Source organism: Teleopsis dalmanni, chromosome 2, assembly GCF_002237135.1.
Source record: "Teleopsis dalmanni isolate 2A chromosome 2, ASM223713v2, whole genome shotgun sequence".
In the NCBI taxonomy this organism is placed as follows: domain Eukaryota; kingdom Metazoa; phylum Arthropoda; class Insecta; order Diptera; family Diopsidae; genus Teleopsis; species Teleopsis dalmanni.
This window is the reverse complement of record NC_051847.1, coordinates 137,596,179-137,613,701: the sequence shown is the minus strand read 5'-3', so window position 1 is coordinate 137,613,701 and position 17,523 is coordinate 137,596,179. Positions and strand designations below refer to the sequence as shown.

General features: G+C 28.8%; 1 protein-coding gene across 1 annotated transcript; it reads right to left on the bottom strand.

Annotated features, from left to right (window-relative positions):
• Window positions 1-13,929: 13,929 nt before the first annotated feature.
• On the bottom strand, window positions 13,930-15,083 carry LOC119682143. Its single transcript, XM_038095507.1, has 4 exons — window positions 14,979-15,083; window positions 14,701-14,888; window positions 14,204-14,629; window positions 13,930-14,139 (listed from the first exon to the last, which is right to left on the bottom strand). Exons 2-3 carry the CDS (start codon window positions 14,879-14,881, stop codon window positions 14,232-14,234), a joined length of 579 nt encoding a protein of 192 aa, XP_037951435.1. The 5' UTR covers window positions 14,882-14,888; window positions 14,979-15,083; the 3' UTR covers window positions 13,930-14,139; window positions 14,204-14,231.
• Between the last annotated feature and the right edge of the window lie 2,440 nt (window positions 15,084-17,523).

Here is a 17,523-nt window from a genome sequence, read left to right as displayed (position 1 = left end):
TACTGAAGTACGACTTCTTCATTAAAAATAAAAAATATTTTTGTACAAACATTGTAAATTGAAATCAAAATTATTTTTATGTTACTTTGAATGTACATATATTATTTTATTCAGTTAATGTTATGACATCATGTTTTCCAGTTCAGAAGAATAGCTAAATCAATTCGTTTTGTCTGTATGTAACGTTTAACTTTTTAGAGACGCCATGAAGCTTAGTTGGCTAACGACTAAAGAAGTTTTTCATTATTTAATTATGGTTAATATTAGGTTGTACAAAGATATATATTAAATGATTCTTGGTTTAAAATTTCCTCAATTTCTCTGTTTATATATTTTGATAGAGTTATTTTCATACCTATTCCATACCATACATACCTTATCATACAAGACTTAAATTAAAAATATTTAAATGCATTCTTTTAAAATTATTCAGATTTCATACATATGCCAAACATCTTTGAAAATGTTCGAAAGTGGGAACTGAAAAAATGTTCTTGCACTCACCAATTAGATACTAGCAGATCCAATCATCTAGATGTGAAAAAATTGTTGGTGCAATGCCTTATATAAATATTTCTATAATCCTAAATATTATAGAAAAATTTTCTTGATTCTAGTATTACGAATTAATTTGAGAACAATATTGTATTGTTCTACTAATAAATCATTTATTTTTTTGGAATTCAAGAAAAAGTGAATTAATTGTTACTATAACATGCGTGCATGCATGTCCTAGAAAGTGTGGTAAATTCATAGTTACTCAACACGCTTTCTAATTAAATAACATTAAATTAAAAAATAACTGAATAATAAAATAATAAATTTATTTAAGTTAAAACATATTTAAATGCATTGTTAATAATGCAAATGCGTGTGCAAAAATTTTTCCTTGAAATACTAATTTTTTTATATATAAAATTTTATGTAATTTCCCTTTATTTTATATATTTCAAATATTTCTGGCATATATATAGCATATTTTAACGTGTATGATTTATATGCGTACTTAATGCATATAAATTTCATAAATACAGAGGTAAAAAAATGTTGCGTTTTACTAAAACTTCAAGAAACTATTAGTCAAAGACCATTACCTACATTGATTATTTTAATATACGACAAATTAGACTGGGAACAAGCATTACTATTCACAGTAGTGTATTTTATCTTGAAAAATGTATTGAATATATCCGTATATATCAAAATAAAAAAAAAATCTAACTATAAAGTAATTGGATAGACTAAAGATGCCTTCAACTCAAAATATCGAAGGAATTTCTGATAAATCGATCTCACTTGAGGCAAAACATAATTATTTGTGATGTCATTTTACCTAACTGTTGAATCTATAAAATTTTTGATTAATTAACATTAACATCAGATTACAACTTTTTGATTGGTAAAAGACATGTTTCTGAAGGACATGTGTTGAAATAACAGCATTTTAGTTCCAATTACACTAGTGGGCAATAATATATTCACCCTTTAAATGATACGTCGTTGACATCCAAACTCTTCTCGTCAAATTAATTGGTACAATGAAAAGTGTTTCCAGATTGATATTGTAAGCAATTCCGTGTATAAGATAGCCTGCAGTCTGCGGCTAACAGAATCAGGCGTCTCCAAAATTCTGTCTTCAAAGAAGAAATATGAAATATGAAAATTAGAATTATACTGCTGAAATTGTAATATATTTAGTTCCATTGCAACTATTATGTGCATACTATTATATAGTAAAAAAACTTAAGAGCAACAACCCTATTGTGATATGATGATTATCAAATGCTTTTGTTTATCTGCAAACGATTGAAATCTTGGGACATTGTCATATGTTCTTAATCTAACATAAGTACCGCACAACGACCAAGATGTTCTCAAATGTACTATATGAAAAACTGAAAATGTATAACATATAGTTAGATATTTACTAAACTATACTTAATTTAAAATCATTCAAAAACTAATGCGAATAGCATTGACACCTAACTATCATATTTTTGTTAATTAGAAAGCAACATTCAAGACGCTCGTAAAAGATTGCGTATCCACTACAGTTTTGGACTTGGCTTTCATATTTGTTTTCTTTTATTTATTCTTTTTTTATATATTTCATTTATATGTGACTGAAAAACGATGTGCTTGTTGTTATTTTATAAATTTATTTGTAAAAGTAATCGTGTGCAGAGTATAATTTTTTTTTTATGTGTCCAGGTGGCGATTAAAGTTCACTAAGTTTAAAAGAGCATTTTCTTTAATCCAGTATTATAAATTGCGTTAATCAAAGCGATAAAGATAGATAGGGAACAATTTCAAATTTTATGAACATGGTATTAATTAATTCCAATGAATCTTATTGCACTATCTATTAAAATAAACTGCAAACATAATGAGAATTGTAATCTCTTTATGAAATGCACATGGTTTATATTTTTTTTTTAAGTAAGTAGTTGTTGATTAGTACATTTTGGTACATGTTTTAAATGAATACGACATGAAAACTGGTATTTATTGAAAAATGTACATTAATGCCAAGTTAATTGTGATAGTGTAAACAAAATATGATATATAAACAAAGCTTAGTAAAATAGTTAATGTTTTGTTAAATTCATTTTGATTGGAGGTAAATCTGTGACAAGCTCAACATAACCCAACATGGATCCATTTTTTAATCCTTGGGTTCTCGTTAAAGATATCCATATATTTCTGATTGAGGAGCTAACTGTATCATGTTAAGTATTTTATTTGCTTCAAGAATTTATTGAGTTTCCGACATCACTTTCAAAATATTTTTTGGGGCTCACCAATAAGGGAAATCCTTGAATTGTGGTCCTGCTTTTACCAGTGTTAATATCTGCACAATAGATATTTACAGAGGTTACAAATGTTGTTAGAACTCTAAGTCTCTGGCATGGCTGCTTGTTAAGATATTACTGGTTACAAGCAGAGGCGAGGCGTCGAATGGTTCAGAGTGTTCACTGAACACCTTAAAAAAGCTTCCTTTTTAGATTTTTTTTATTAGGTAAATAATCTCGCTATATTCCTACTTAACATTTTTTATAATAGCTTTTCCAAACAGATTAACATAAACACAAAATACAAACAAACAAAACCACACATACATGTGTTAGTTACACCTAACATTGCTTATAATTAATAAAAGAGAAAACACATTCCTCTTGAAATATACTAAGGTGCAGAATAAAAACTGCACTGCGTCGCTTAAAAAGCATGCAAATGAAATAACATTCACATTGGGACTATGTTCAATATTGAATACACAACACAAAACATACAAACAAATATATGTACGTAAAATAATCTTAACTCTTAAATTAATGCGTGCAAGCAGTTCAATAAAAAAAGTGCACTTCCAATGTTATGCAAAGTAAATACAAAAGAGAAAAGAAATGACTGATCGAAAATCGCTTTACATATGACGAGAGGATCATTCCACTAAACTGAACCAAAAGTTTATACAAAGCGTGCAAATACAATCAAAGTCACGGTTGCTGTTTTATATGGGGAAATGGTTTAGTATAAAAACTGAACCGGGCATAGTAAATACAAAGTAAAAGAGTAAATGAAGAGTAAATGAGAGTTTCTTACTCTTATATAGAGGGTGGAAATAAATCAAAACAAAGTCATTATTGCAATTTTATACTAGCAAATGGTAAAAGTAAAGAAAGAGATTAAAGAAATTTGAAGTGAAAAATAATATTAAGAAATGGATAAATGGGTGATTAAAGATTTGATTCAAATATCTTTTTTTAAACGATCTTCTGAAAAAATGGTTTTAATTCATAAAATGAATAGACCAACTTCAGATATGAAGAATTTGGTACCTGATGTAAAAATGTCGAAATCTGTGGTAAGTCGCCGTTTTCATAAAGCTATTTACCATAAAAACCAGTGGATCACAGGCTGCGAACATTTAAATAAATTGTTTTGTTGGTCTTGTATGCTGTTTGCTTGTGGAAAGAACAAAACTTAGAAGTAGAGGAAATACGTTATAGTTGGAATTTTGTTTTGATCAAATTGTGAACACCTTGCCAAAAAGCTGACGCCTCGCTACTGGTTACAAGATATATATTATCTCCGATATAGGTTTTATTCATGTTAATTAGTTAATTAATTCTCTAGTACTAACTGAATTTATGATTTACTTTTTAGGTTTTACTTTCGTAAATATATACTTTCTAATAATTTCTTTCTTATAAAGAGATTCAATAAGAAGACATTTGAATGATTTCTTTCACACTCTATTAAAAGAAAGTATATATGACCAATATATAAACGACCAATATAATTTCTTGAATTATCGAATTATATTTAGATATTAAATATATTCTCGTTTTTAATTTTACAGGGTATTACAAGGAAAAAAATGCAGAAAATTACAAATGGTTTTTGACATAATCAAAGACAACAAAACTTTTGTGAGAATGTTGGCTCATTCAAAAACTCTTTTATTCCATAAAGTTATTTTTAAATTTCCTCATCTTATCTTTCAGATTGGCTTTTTAATTTGTTTTAAAATATTACAAATTTTATTGCCCAATCAATGAGTTTCCTTCCAACTTTGACCGCTCAACCAAAGTCCAACAGAATTTAATTTAAAGTTTATATGATTGCTAGGATGAACTTTAAAACTCGACGCAAAGTAAAAACAACATTAGAACTTGAAATGCACAAGCAGCTTTGAAAATCTTTTTGCAATTATTGCAGCTGTCTAGAATATGTCAAATCCTTCCATGTTACTAAAATGTTGGATGCAAAAAAAAAGAGCAAGTAAGACCGAAAGCTGGTAAAAAACGTTGTTTAAAGAAACAAGCTAACAAAAAAATATGGTAACATGCAAGCAGAAATATAACAAGAGGAAATGTAGAAACTTTGAAATCTAAATAAAGGATCTTTGAACTACAACATTGGTTAGTACCACGCCCAACTGGGACACTGCACTTTTGGCTGCATGACAAAGAAAATAGAAATGCAATAAAAGAGTTGTTCTTGAAAGTTTCTCTTGAACTTTGGAAAAAGCAAAAGTTTCTTATTTGTTACATTATATATGTGCATCTCTTTATATTGCATTACAAATGAATAACACATACGTATACCTTGTCTAGATGTTGACATTTGCATACATATTGAAAGTAATATATAAGCACTTTGAGTAAAATACTCACATATAAATATACATATATAAAACAAATATTTTAAGCTTACCACGCTTAAACAAATATGCATCTAATAACAGCTGAAAATTGCTTAAACCAACAAAAACCATAAAAAAAGATTTAAATAAATTTTGTTTAATATATAAAAAGTTATAAAAACATTACTTTCCAGGATCAGGAACAACAGCGGAGATTCAGACGCATGCACACATATACACTAAATTGCGCCAAAAGTTACGTGCATGGACTAAGTTTTTGTTTAACTTCGGAGGATCAGGCCATTGCATGCATACGGATGCATATACGCTTCCAACTTCAAGGAAATGTGTGGAAATGCTATGATTAAGAAAAAATATTTTCCATGAACCTTGAAATGGCTAAACTTTTTTCCACTCGGACACTTTTAAAGTAACCGAAAAAGTTGAAAATTCTTACTTACGTTAGTGGCACTTGAACGTTTCCACCAACTTCTCTGTGCCATTTCTACTCCATTTAAGCGCTAAGAAAAATAGCAAAATTCAGTTATAAAACTTTGCTGGCAGAATACACTTATACATTTGTATATACGGGACAATACATTCATATAGTCGTTTATGTGTGTGTAAGGACAGCAGATAGTAGAATATTTAATTTTGTCGTAGATATGACGTTTTTAAGATTTTTATTTAGCGGGAAATGAAATGCTTTTACCAAAGACTTTTCAATTTCCTTTTTTGTTTTATGAGTGCGCTCCATGGTGCGCTGTGCTCTACTTGGTAGTTCAATGCACAACGTCCTGACTCTTTATTTACTTAAGTCCTTATGTGAGCTAAGTTAAATATTTAAGTGCTTTAAGTTTGCTTTTAATGAAATTGCATGTTTAAAAATGGATTTTCTACTTTGCTCTCTTATATTATTGATTGTTCATATTGCAGGAATTTTAATATTAATTGTTTGTATTAGAGAATAGTCAAGGCAGGGCAGCTAATATATTTGTATTGGTTGATTATTAATAATTATATATGCATTCATATACATATCTTTATAACTCCATCGTATTAATAACGCTTACACAAATTTATTTAAATAATAAGTTATGATATTTGATTCAGTTGTGGCTCAATAGAGTGAGACCAGCGCAATATTTTCGACATATTTGCTTAGTAAAGCCATGGTAAAGCAGTGGTATACTATGCAAGTACAGGAACAAACATGGGATGGACAAACTGACTAAAATAATAAAAGATTGTTATAGTTAAAATTGTTAGTAGCGAGCTAAGTTTTCAATGATGTGTGATGTGATTACTCGGGCTTTGAAAAAAATGGTATGCTGAGTTTTCAACGATTATGAAGATTTGTATGCATGAATGACAAGACTGAAGAAATAAAGTTCATACATTGTGTGTTAAGAAACAGCTGCATTTAACAAATATGTTTATTGAAACCTCATAAGCAAGAAATATATATTTTCTTCCATACAAAAAAGAATTGTAAAATCAATAAAGTAAAATTACTCTTTTGTTTTTATTGTTTTTTTACAGTAGGTGGAAAGCATCGATAGTTGAACTCAATAAAATACCCGTTAGGAATGAATGAAAAAGATTTCCACAGAAATATGGAAACTTCATTCAAGTAATCATGGGAGAGAGATGAAAGCAGATAGGCTTAATACCAATCGGGGTAGAAAGCATGGGCGTAATTAGGGAGATAGGGTTATAGTCAATAGGGTTGGGTTATAGTGCCAGCGAAGAAATAAGACTAGGAAACTCTGTGACTAGGATCACGAAAGCTGCGGTTATACAGGAAAACAACGTTGGGATTACGGTTCCACTCAGCAAAGTAATGGGACTGGTATTCGTGGGGTTTGAACAGCAAAGAAGAAAAAGGTTATCACCGAGGTTGTTCAAAATGGTGACGTCAGGGGAAGGTCGTGGAGCCGGGTGAGATACCTACGGGCGAGGGACAAAAGGTACTATCAAAACGAGTTCTTTTGACATTGTCATAAAAGACAGAGACGGTACGCTCGAAGAAGCTTTCGGGAAACATTTTTCCTGAACTCCAAAATTAATAAATTTACAATTAAAATTATTAAAATAAAATATTTGAAAAAATAATTGTAAATTTCCATAATCAATAAGCCCTATTTTAGTATATGGAGTTGTTGTGAAAAAAGTTAAAAGAAAATTTCTTAACACTTGAAGAGAGGATGTCTATTTTAGAAACAGAAAATAGTAATGATGAAGTAGCTAGGAGAATACAATTATTCTTTGAAGTCAATGCTGTTTATATGCTGCATAATGGCGGGAAAGTTAATGATGCCGAGCAAACTAATGACGATGTCATAGATCAACATACTCCAGTTTCATTAGATATTACCAGTGAATTACCAGTAAATATTGAAGTGAAAGACTACAAACAATTATTGAAAAGTTAGGTGGGTATTTTATTTGTTTAATCAGTATTACATATAATATCTGATATAAATGCTAAAGGAGAGAGTGCAACTGCAATTGATTGTGAAAATGAAGTACTAGCCATACTGTGAGGATGGAAATTTGTAATAATTTCCAACCTTGTAACGACCTTTCCGGCCTCTACCGCGGCCGGGGTATACTCAGCGTATACCAGGGTTCAGTACAAAAAAACTCAACAACCAAAAAATTTAATAGGCCAAATTAAATTACAAATAATTATAAAAAAAAATACATTACACGATTTAACATATTTCAAATAATTATATTTATCTATCATGGATATTCTTAGAAAATTAATTCATACTTCAAAAAGCTAAAACAAAACATACTTCAATTAATTATATTTAAATTTCATGGATATCTTAATTATTATATAAAAGAAACTTAACTCGGAGTACTTTCAAAAAAAAACTAAGTAAATAAATAATTAATGTAATATGTAACAGTATTCATTTAGTTATTCTTGCTATTCTGGCAATTGATGCCTTATTGTTGTTAACGTTCGCGCCACTGCTACTGTTGCCGTCGCCGTTGCTGTCCCAGGTGTCAGTTTGATTTTATTACATTCAATGCATTCGATACTTGATTTATTGATATAAAAAAAACGTTCATTGGATATATGTTATTGAAATATAAAAATTGTTAGATGTTAACTCTTTTCTATTGTTTAATTTCGTATTTATAATTTAGTTAGTAATATATTTTAATTTCTTTAAACACTTCATTTGGTTTCCTTTGTGGTTAATAATGTAACATATTCTGCGGTAAAGCAAAGGCACTAGAGATAAACACACGTTTCTCAAAAAAAATTGAGGTGTTTTATATAATTTTTTTATATTTAAAATACTTGATAGTTATTATGGTATAAAACACTGTTTCAGAGTATAAATTTATATATTAAAATCTTCACGCCACTTCCGATAAGAGTTTCATATATATCTTTTTTTTTTTTATTTCTCTTGTATTCTTTGCGGATCACTGAAGTTAAACTCTATCATACGTTCTGAACGTTCCGTTCAAAATAAACTCCACCAAGAAGACAGAAAATCCTCCGAATGCTCCTTTTATTTACTTTTTTTATAACTGCTTAACTTATACTTTTTAATCCGCCGTTTCTCGGTCAATGCACTTAATTAATGTTTTTTACTTCGAGACTCACGAAAGCTTTCCATTATTTTGTTATTGATTCTCTTACCTTGCAATGTTTACGCTGCATTCTCAGCTTCTCTTATTACTCATTGCAACTTTTGGCGATCAAACGAAAATTATAACAAAACAAATTAAAATGACATTTCTCATATTGCAGGTTTTTTTTGTTATAATTTTTATAAGCGTGTTTGGATGTCAGTGATTTTTTTATTTATTATTTTTTTTTTTTTAAATTATTTTTAAAAAAAAAGAATCATCATTGTAAGATCAATTTTATTTTTTACTTCAAAAATTGATCATTGCAACCTACATAAATTTAAATAAATTTCGAAGAAATCTGAAATTAAAATAGATGAATTAACATTTAACATAGTTATTAGAAACTACTTACCAAAAAGCCATCCAGCCTGCACGCAACTGCAACTGCAACGTGAAGCAATCTGAAATTAGGAGAAAATAAATTTGTAATAAATAGAGAAATATATCTTAATAAAATAATAAATACATACCTTCTTTGTTCACCCCCGCAAATTTATTTAAATAATTTATTAATAAATTATTTTTTATAATTATAAAATTAAATTATAAATAATTTAAAAAAACACGATAAAATTATTAGCACCGGCGCTTTCATGTAAAAAGTAAAAATGTAAACAAACATTTGCAAACGTCAAAACGCAATTCGCTGCAAAAAGATGCACAAGGAAGCTTTTGTGCAAAAGTGTTAAAGTGCATTAAGTTTAATTAAACAAACAAAGAAATATATTTTTATCCACTAACCCTTCTGTCCCAAACAGGTACGCCGTGAGTAGACAACCATACCTAGGAACCAACCCCGGTTACAGCAGAATCACTGATGTGTCGTCCGAGTCAAAAGAAATAAAAGTAATTTATAAAAATCCACTTTTGAAAATTGCATACATTATCAATATCAAGTTTAGATCTAATTACGATTAATTAAATTCATTTTTTTAATTACTATTTTAATGAATCAATTTTATTTTAAATAAATCTGTATTTAAAAAATTAAACGCATTACTTCTATTTTGAGAAGTCCTGTCTCCGCGAATATAAATTTATTGTAGCGATTCCTGGAAGAGACTGAGGTTACCCCAGCAAAAGAATTTTAACGAACCGGGAAATCCGTATCGTTACAATACGTTAAAGAGACAATGCACTGGTTACAGTTCTAACTAACCATGGAAAAATTAATCCATAATGCTTAGAAACTGCATGTTATGGTTACAGCTCATAAAAAGTAGAAGCCACTATCACTACTACAGTTTTGAGAAAACATTGTCAACGATTTATTGATGTACGTTCCAACATCTTAAAATTCGGTGATAACTGAAACTATATTTGACTCAACTGTATCATATTTTAATAACATTAAAAATGATGTCCATTGATCCGAAAAAGTACAAGATGGTCCTCGATGATGCGTTGTGTGCCATACTCACACGCTATTTGAATGTAGCAAATGTAAAGTCCGTTTGCATTAAAATTGCTTTGCAACATATTTAAAACATATTAGTTAGAACTATGTATTTTTTTAAAATTATACTAAAAGTATTATTTGAACGAATATTTTTATTTTTACAAAAAATCACTATATGTATTGGCCCATTGGTAAGTAAACTTACGTCCCCATATCTCTGGAACGGTTGGTTCCACTTTGATGAAATTTAAAGTTAATCTTAATGTGTAAAAAAAATTAACAATGTTCAAATTTTCATCAAAATCGGTCCACGGTTTCTGGTACCGGGCCGTAATGGGTTAAAAGTTAAGCTATAACATGTTCCTATATAAAAGAAAAATTCGAAAAAGAATCTGTCAAATCTCTTGTATTACATATTTATTGGTACATAGCGTATCAAAACAAAAATTAGCGATTAAAATTCTTAAATTTCTGAACCAGTAGAGATTTTGAAATGAAGTTTTCTTTAAATATAATTTTTAAGTTTGCATTTTTTTTAATGTAATATGTGAAAAAGTGACAACACCTTAAAATCATAATTGGAAGTGATAAATTATTCTGTTGAACCGACTAAATAATAATAATGATTTGTAAGAAAAAAAAACAAACAAGAACAGAAGTTGGGAAATTATTTATAAAATTTTTCTTATGATATTTTATATGTTAGTATTTATTTTTAAAATGTCTAAAGAATATTAAATTTTTGAAGTTAACTATAATCTTTGCAACCAAAAGGAAATTGTATTTTACCTTATGTGCCAATGCCCACTGGTAAAATATTCGATACTTGCAGCTTCCTTTTTCACCGACATGACAGACATAGCATCCTTAAACATTACAGATATAGTTAAGATATAATAGACTTGTTAAGTTAATAGACTAGTCAGGTTGTTTCACTTTCATCTAAATTGGAGAATCATGACATTTTGTTTCGACGTTCTAGCATGGATTCTTTGATTTCTATTTAATATTTTATCCGTGATGCTACAATGGATCACTATTTGCTTTTAAGTGGCATTTAGAGCGTATATTCACCACATCAACCTAATCTTACCTAACTATAAAAAAATGAACCCTAAAAGTAAACCTTATATATAACCTTAATAATACCAGAATAATACACTTGTAAGATATAACTGTCGTGTTGGATTTCATAACACTAACCTTAGATTTTATTAAAAGGAGTATATATTTTAAAATATAAGAAACATGCGCCATTAATAAATAAAATGATATATTTAACTAATTGGAGATCCACATAGAAACGTCTGGGTATACTTAATATCTAATTAGTGATATTTTTATTAACGTTCATACTAAATATCTATATCAGGTCACAAAGTGAAATTCATAACATGGATATTAGATATTGGTTTAAATATGTAAACGCAAATACCGTCTAAATATTTGAAAACATTAAAACTATTAAAACCCTTACGCTGGTAGTCTTCTCAATCTGATTTGAGGTTCAATTTAAATGAACAGGATAACACAAAATTTTATAATCTTATAGTACAAACTATACTGTAGATATATCAAAGCTTCCGAACTGACATAACACCGGTACAGGAAGTATGGGATTTAACATTGTCATGATATAAGACAAGTTTTTTAATAATGAGCATCCACATTACTGTTTCAGTTCTTTGTTTCAACTGTAATTAGTGCCAATTTCGTATTTTTGCAATACTTTAGTACTTTTTGGTTGTGCCTAAATTTAAAAGGATATGTGGATATGCTGACTTTCAATTTGCCACTAAAAATAACCAGCAAGAAAAAACATATACACGCTGTAATAATATTAATTTATTATTATATTATCTTATAATAATTGTTAACAGTACTCACAAAATTATACGCCTTTCCTTAAAATCGGAAAGTGTAATAAGTAATTATTTTCGGTTTAAAAAATAGGCTGTGGTGCTTACTGTCATTTTTTCTCCAAAACGTTATAAAATTGTAGTAATTTGCTTTGAAAATGCGCAAATTCTGAAAATTACTACTAAACAACACTGATTTGCTTAAGTGCAGAGGCACAAATAGCCCGATTCTCATACCGAAATTTGAACTGACATATTGTTTTTTCTCTAAATCTCAATTTTATGATTTGCATTCAAAACAACAACAATTTTACTCATCCAGTGTCCGAGACACTCTACATAACATGGCCCTAAGTAGTATGGGAGTCCCTATTTATATTTTGAGCCTTAAAAATACTGATTATTGTCAGGTGCTAACTGACGATTCCACACGAAAGTTATAAGTCCTTCGTAGGATACTGAACATATCCTACCTTAGACTTTTTGTCAAAAGAGCGTTACGAGTATTTGTCTTGGTTGCAGTGATTTGTAAATAATATACATACAATAATGCAAAAACAATAAATATAATGCTTATAAAAACATCGTCTATAAAACAAGTTATTGAAATTCAAGCCAAAGGATATATATTACAAATATTATAAATATTTTTTCAGTCTCAAACTATTCTCAGTATCCGCTAAGCTAGGTATATATCAATATTAATTTCACGAAATAATTTTAGTTCAACAAACGAAATCATAAGCCATATTTGCCTTCCATGTTTATTTAGTGAAAATAAAATTTAATACTTTGGTATAATAAAAAATTAAAATTTGCAATCTAAGCCAATCTAGCTTCAAATTATCACAAAAACCTCAAAAAACTTGAAATATAGAAAAACAAATTACTAGAACTGAAAATAAAAATTAAAGTCGTAAATTTTGCCAAAAATAATTTTTTATTTTCGGCTGTTTTATTGCACATCAGCAAAATAATCCAATCCGAAGTGAAAATGCTAGTATAATTTCCAAAAATATTTCGACTTTTATGGTTGATTATTTTTCACACATTTATTTTTTATTTTGTATTTTATTGGTTTTATTTCCAAATTACTGCCAAAAAAATATTTGCCACTAATAAATTTTTAAAATATTTTTTTCCTCACATTATTGTGTCGAAGTAAAAAAATTATTTGTATAGAATTTTTTGCTTAAATATTTTAGTGGCGTTGTCAACTCTCCCATCAGCAGTTGGTCTAATTGGCTTTATTGGTCAGTAAAGTGAAATACTAAAATTTTTGTTTATACCAAAAAATCTGAAAATTTTTTGTCATAAAATTTTTTTAAAATTAAATACTTATGTTTTAAATTTGTTAGAGTTATTTAGTAAATGTAAAAGTCATTTCTTCGAAACCGACTTAAGGCAAATATAACAAAATACAATTTTATATAAAACTAATAATTTGTTAATAACAAAAAAAGATACTTGGCTGTTTCATTTTTTTTTAATTTATAATTTTTGGAGTCATAAGCCAGTCAAATGAAGGACTTGGACATATTTTTGCAAATTCGGGATGTTACTAGATTATTATTGCGAGGATTCATTCAATATGTATAATATTATTGCAGATTTCAGTTAAAATCTAGTGCCACTAGACTTCAATTACATTACGCTTCATTTTACTCTACACATAAAGTTCTTATTCTCTTAAGAACTCTTCTCATTCCAATATTTGTTTTTTTCACCTAAAGGTACTACAGTTGCATCAAGATGTGTGTAGTTCCGACAGGTATTGTCCTATTTATATAACATATTTTAGGTTCATTGGAGTTTTTTCAAAACGTCCGTAGGGAAGATTAAAAAAAACTAGAAACTTATGAACAGAAACGAAAACTATAATTTTTATTTTCTCAAATAACAACTATAAAACCTTGATTTATGTATAAACGTTTGTCTGCCTTTAGTTTTGGTTCCTCAATTTATATATAATATATATGATGCATGATTTGTTCTCATAAAGGTGCACTTCTCCTCCTAAATAAGTATATTAACCGATGATGCCTACCTACACCCTAAATGTCATTCTAAAAATATAGTAGAATAGAATAGTATTATTATAATTGATTCTTTTAAATATATATACCTTACCATGCATTACTGAATCCATTTTTTTCATTTAGTTGCTGGCGCCGCCTTGTTCAGCATCTTTTTCTGCCTTTTGCTCAGTTTTCAATATATTCGCACAATGGATATCATTGCTCTTTGGGTTAATGATTCTAAGTTGTCTCTCCGCAATATGGGAAATATTTTCCACTACACCAATGTGCTTAATATTAAGCAAGTCCCTTCGAACAGATTCCACTATGGCTTTTTGTGCACGAAAATTTATAGGCTTTAAGTTGAGTACGTGAAGCAAGCCAGTTCCATCAACATCTATATTAGCCAGTGGAATATTTTTAAACATATCAACTTGTTGGCGAATGGCTCCCATTTCTGTATAGACCTTCTCAAGTTCCATATCTAAATGCTCACTGGCCAAAGGGTAGTCAATAATTGGTTTTACGACTGTGTAAGCTAAAGAAAAAGCATAACCATAAAACCACTAACTTCAGGAAAAAAAATTGGATAAGATTTTTTATACTAACCCCTATCGACAGCATCCGGAATTCGCAGAAGACCTTCACGACGGTTTTCTTGATCAATATTCTCCGAAATGCTCTCAACTAGTTCACGAGCATTACGTATGATGTTTTCAGTTTTAGTTTGAAGTATAGCTACTTGGTAGGCATCAAACACTGGTCTATCAATATTTCCGGAATCAGCCATAGGTGAGCTATTATTTTTTGTTTGATAGTTGTTCAGGTGCATATAAATATGAAATAGTTATATTAAAATGTAAAACATGTGATTGATTGCAATTTACCGTATTCGAAGGCAGAAAACTATGTATACATAAATCAAAGTACAAACAATTTTTAGTTGAATAATCCAAAAAATTGTTTATACAATGTGAAAGAAAAATTATTTATAATTTTTTAAATCAACTTCAAGTTAGCTTGATTATACATATAAAAAAATATATTTCATAGTTTACTTAGCTCAAAAAATTTTGAAATTTCATTTCAACAGTTTTCATTTTATTTTGCTGGATTGGCATACTAGGATTTATGCCACATATAACAATATTTTTATTATCTACACAAATGGGAAAGTTTTTATAAAATGTAAAACTTAAATAGTTTTAAACGATTAACTTCGCTCTACAAGTTTATCCTCTTGTCTTCCTGGTTACATTACGCCTTTTCTTTTGTAAGCAAGTCGCAAAAAAACAAATAAAATAAGCACTAATATCGATGGCAACTCTGGACATAAATGTGAATTTTGTTAGGCTTATGTATGCAAAACACGTAGTAAAATTTAAAGTTAAAATTTTGAAAATGATTAATAATTCATTGGAATTATTGGTAAAGATATATATTTTTTACATGATTGTAAATAAGATATGAATTTTCATGTCTTTAACAGTAAAATAATAAATAGAAAAGGTAACATATTTGTTACGAACAATGACGCCACGAAATACTAAGAATTAACGAAGTCATTCGTTGACATTTATCTGAAAGTTATGTACGTACTTCAAAAAATCGAGCTTTAGTGTTGGCAACTACGTGATTTGAACTGCTTATTAGTTAAGCGGTTTCGAAAAGGGTTGGATTAAATAAGCTAGCATTGTTGTTGTTTCATATGTTATTTTTAAAACAAGCAGTTGTTCTTTTGTAATATGCTTACAAAAGAAAAGGCCTATTAATGAAGTGGTTTAAATATTTATTATTTTATGACCAAATGCTTTTAATAGTGTTTGGTTTTGATTTTTAATAAATTTTACAATAATTTTTATTTTATTGATATTTGGTCATCATCAATAGTTTCCTGATTGGAATAAAAAATGTTCAGTTGTATTAGTATTAGTTTTCAATTTATATATCCTGATATACACCTCGAAGTGATACTAACGTAGTCCCAAGGTAGAACAATGTCTTTAGGAATGAGGTAGAGTTGTTTAGTCAGTGCAAGTCGGGCACTCATTTTTTGGGGCGTCGGATTATGTGGTCAGTGCGTAGACATTCCACTTCTCCCCGCCGAAAACAAAAAATAAAAAAACATATATATTCTGATATATGGATCTATATGATATATAGATAAAATGATCCATGTTAATTTCCTGTCCACTGTTACCTCCATCTAATAGAATATTTTTGCGGTTTTTTTTCCTAGGATAATTATATAGACAAAGCTTACAACAATAGTGATTTTGCGTCTATCGGAGGTTTGGATTAATCATCTAACGGCTTATCTTAAATATAAAATATTATTCGGCCTTTTCAATGGCTCGCAAGTATGACAAAAAACAGCAAGTTGCTGGCATATATTGGCCGAAATGTATACAAAATAATAACACTACTTTTTCTACTTCGGCCAGTAAAAGAAAAGTGTTTCAAACGCAATAAGCGCACTATAAATTGTAGATTGAGAAAAAAGAAAAATGTCAGTGTTTTATATTGAAACTTCCAATTTTCTTACCATTCCTTTTAATTTTGTATTCATTTTAATTTTCAATTTATACTAATTATTTATTTTTATACAAAATATAAGTTGCTTGCATTATGTGCACATATGCAAGATTTATTATTTGCCAAAATATAACACTTGACAGATTGCAGCAGTGATGACAAGGTCTCGCGTAGTGAATATAGGCCAGCAAGCATTTTTTGCTATAATTGCGAGCCACCGAAAAGGCCTACTATTAATATTTAATTGAATTATTATACTGCATTAAATAGACATTTTAAGTGTATAATAAAAATAAACAATATACATTGAGTTTCATATTGCAAAGTGGCAAAGTGTGTTATAATGTATAAACACACTAATTTAGAATTGCACTATCTTAAAACGAATAGAATATTTATTACACCACAAAGATATGCATGGCTTTAAACTATACTTCAGTAAAACCATCTAAATAAATAAACGGTCTGACATTTTATCATGCAAAAAAAAAGGATATGTATTGTATACATTTCATCAGAATCTTGCAGTATACTTCTAGATATTCTTAAACCAAAACAAATCAAAACTCATGGTTTGTTGCCGGTATTTTTAATTTGTTCTAATTCTGGGTTGTTTCTTTAATTGATTTTTTATTATTTTGGTTGTAACCTTATGTACTGTCTGTATTTCTATCTGTGCTGTATCTAAAACAAAGTTGCAATATATGATTGAACCAACGAAAAACAAGAATGAAACCTAAATCTCGCAATGTTTTTGAAAAATATTCTCATATAAGGATGAGTAATATATAGAAGCGCTAAAATGTCTTTGATGAAAGATGAATATGGGTCATTCTTTTACAAACCGGACGGATTTTGGCAAAAAATGACCTCATCACCTCCGATTTGGCTGAAATT

Coding starts and splice junctions, on each gene's coding strand:
- LOC119682143 (XM_038095507.1), bottom strand. CDS start 14,881: ATGGCTGATTCCGGAAATATTGATAGACCAGTGTTTGATGCCTACCAA. Junction 14,630..14,700: donor TCCGGATGCTGTCGATAGGG/GTTAGTATAAAA, acceptor CTTTTTCTTTAG/CTTACACAGTCGTAAAACCA.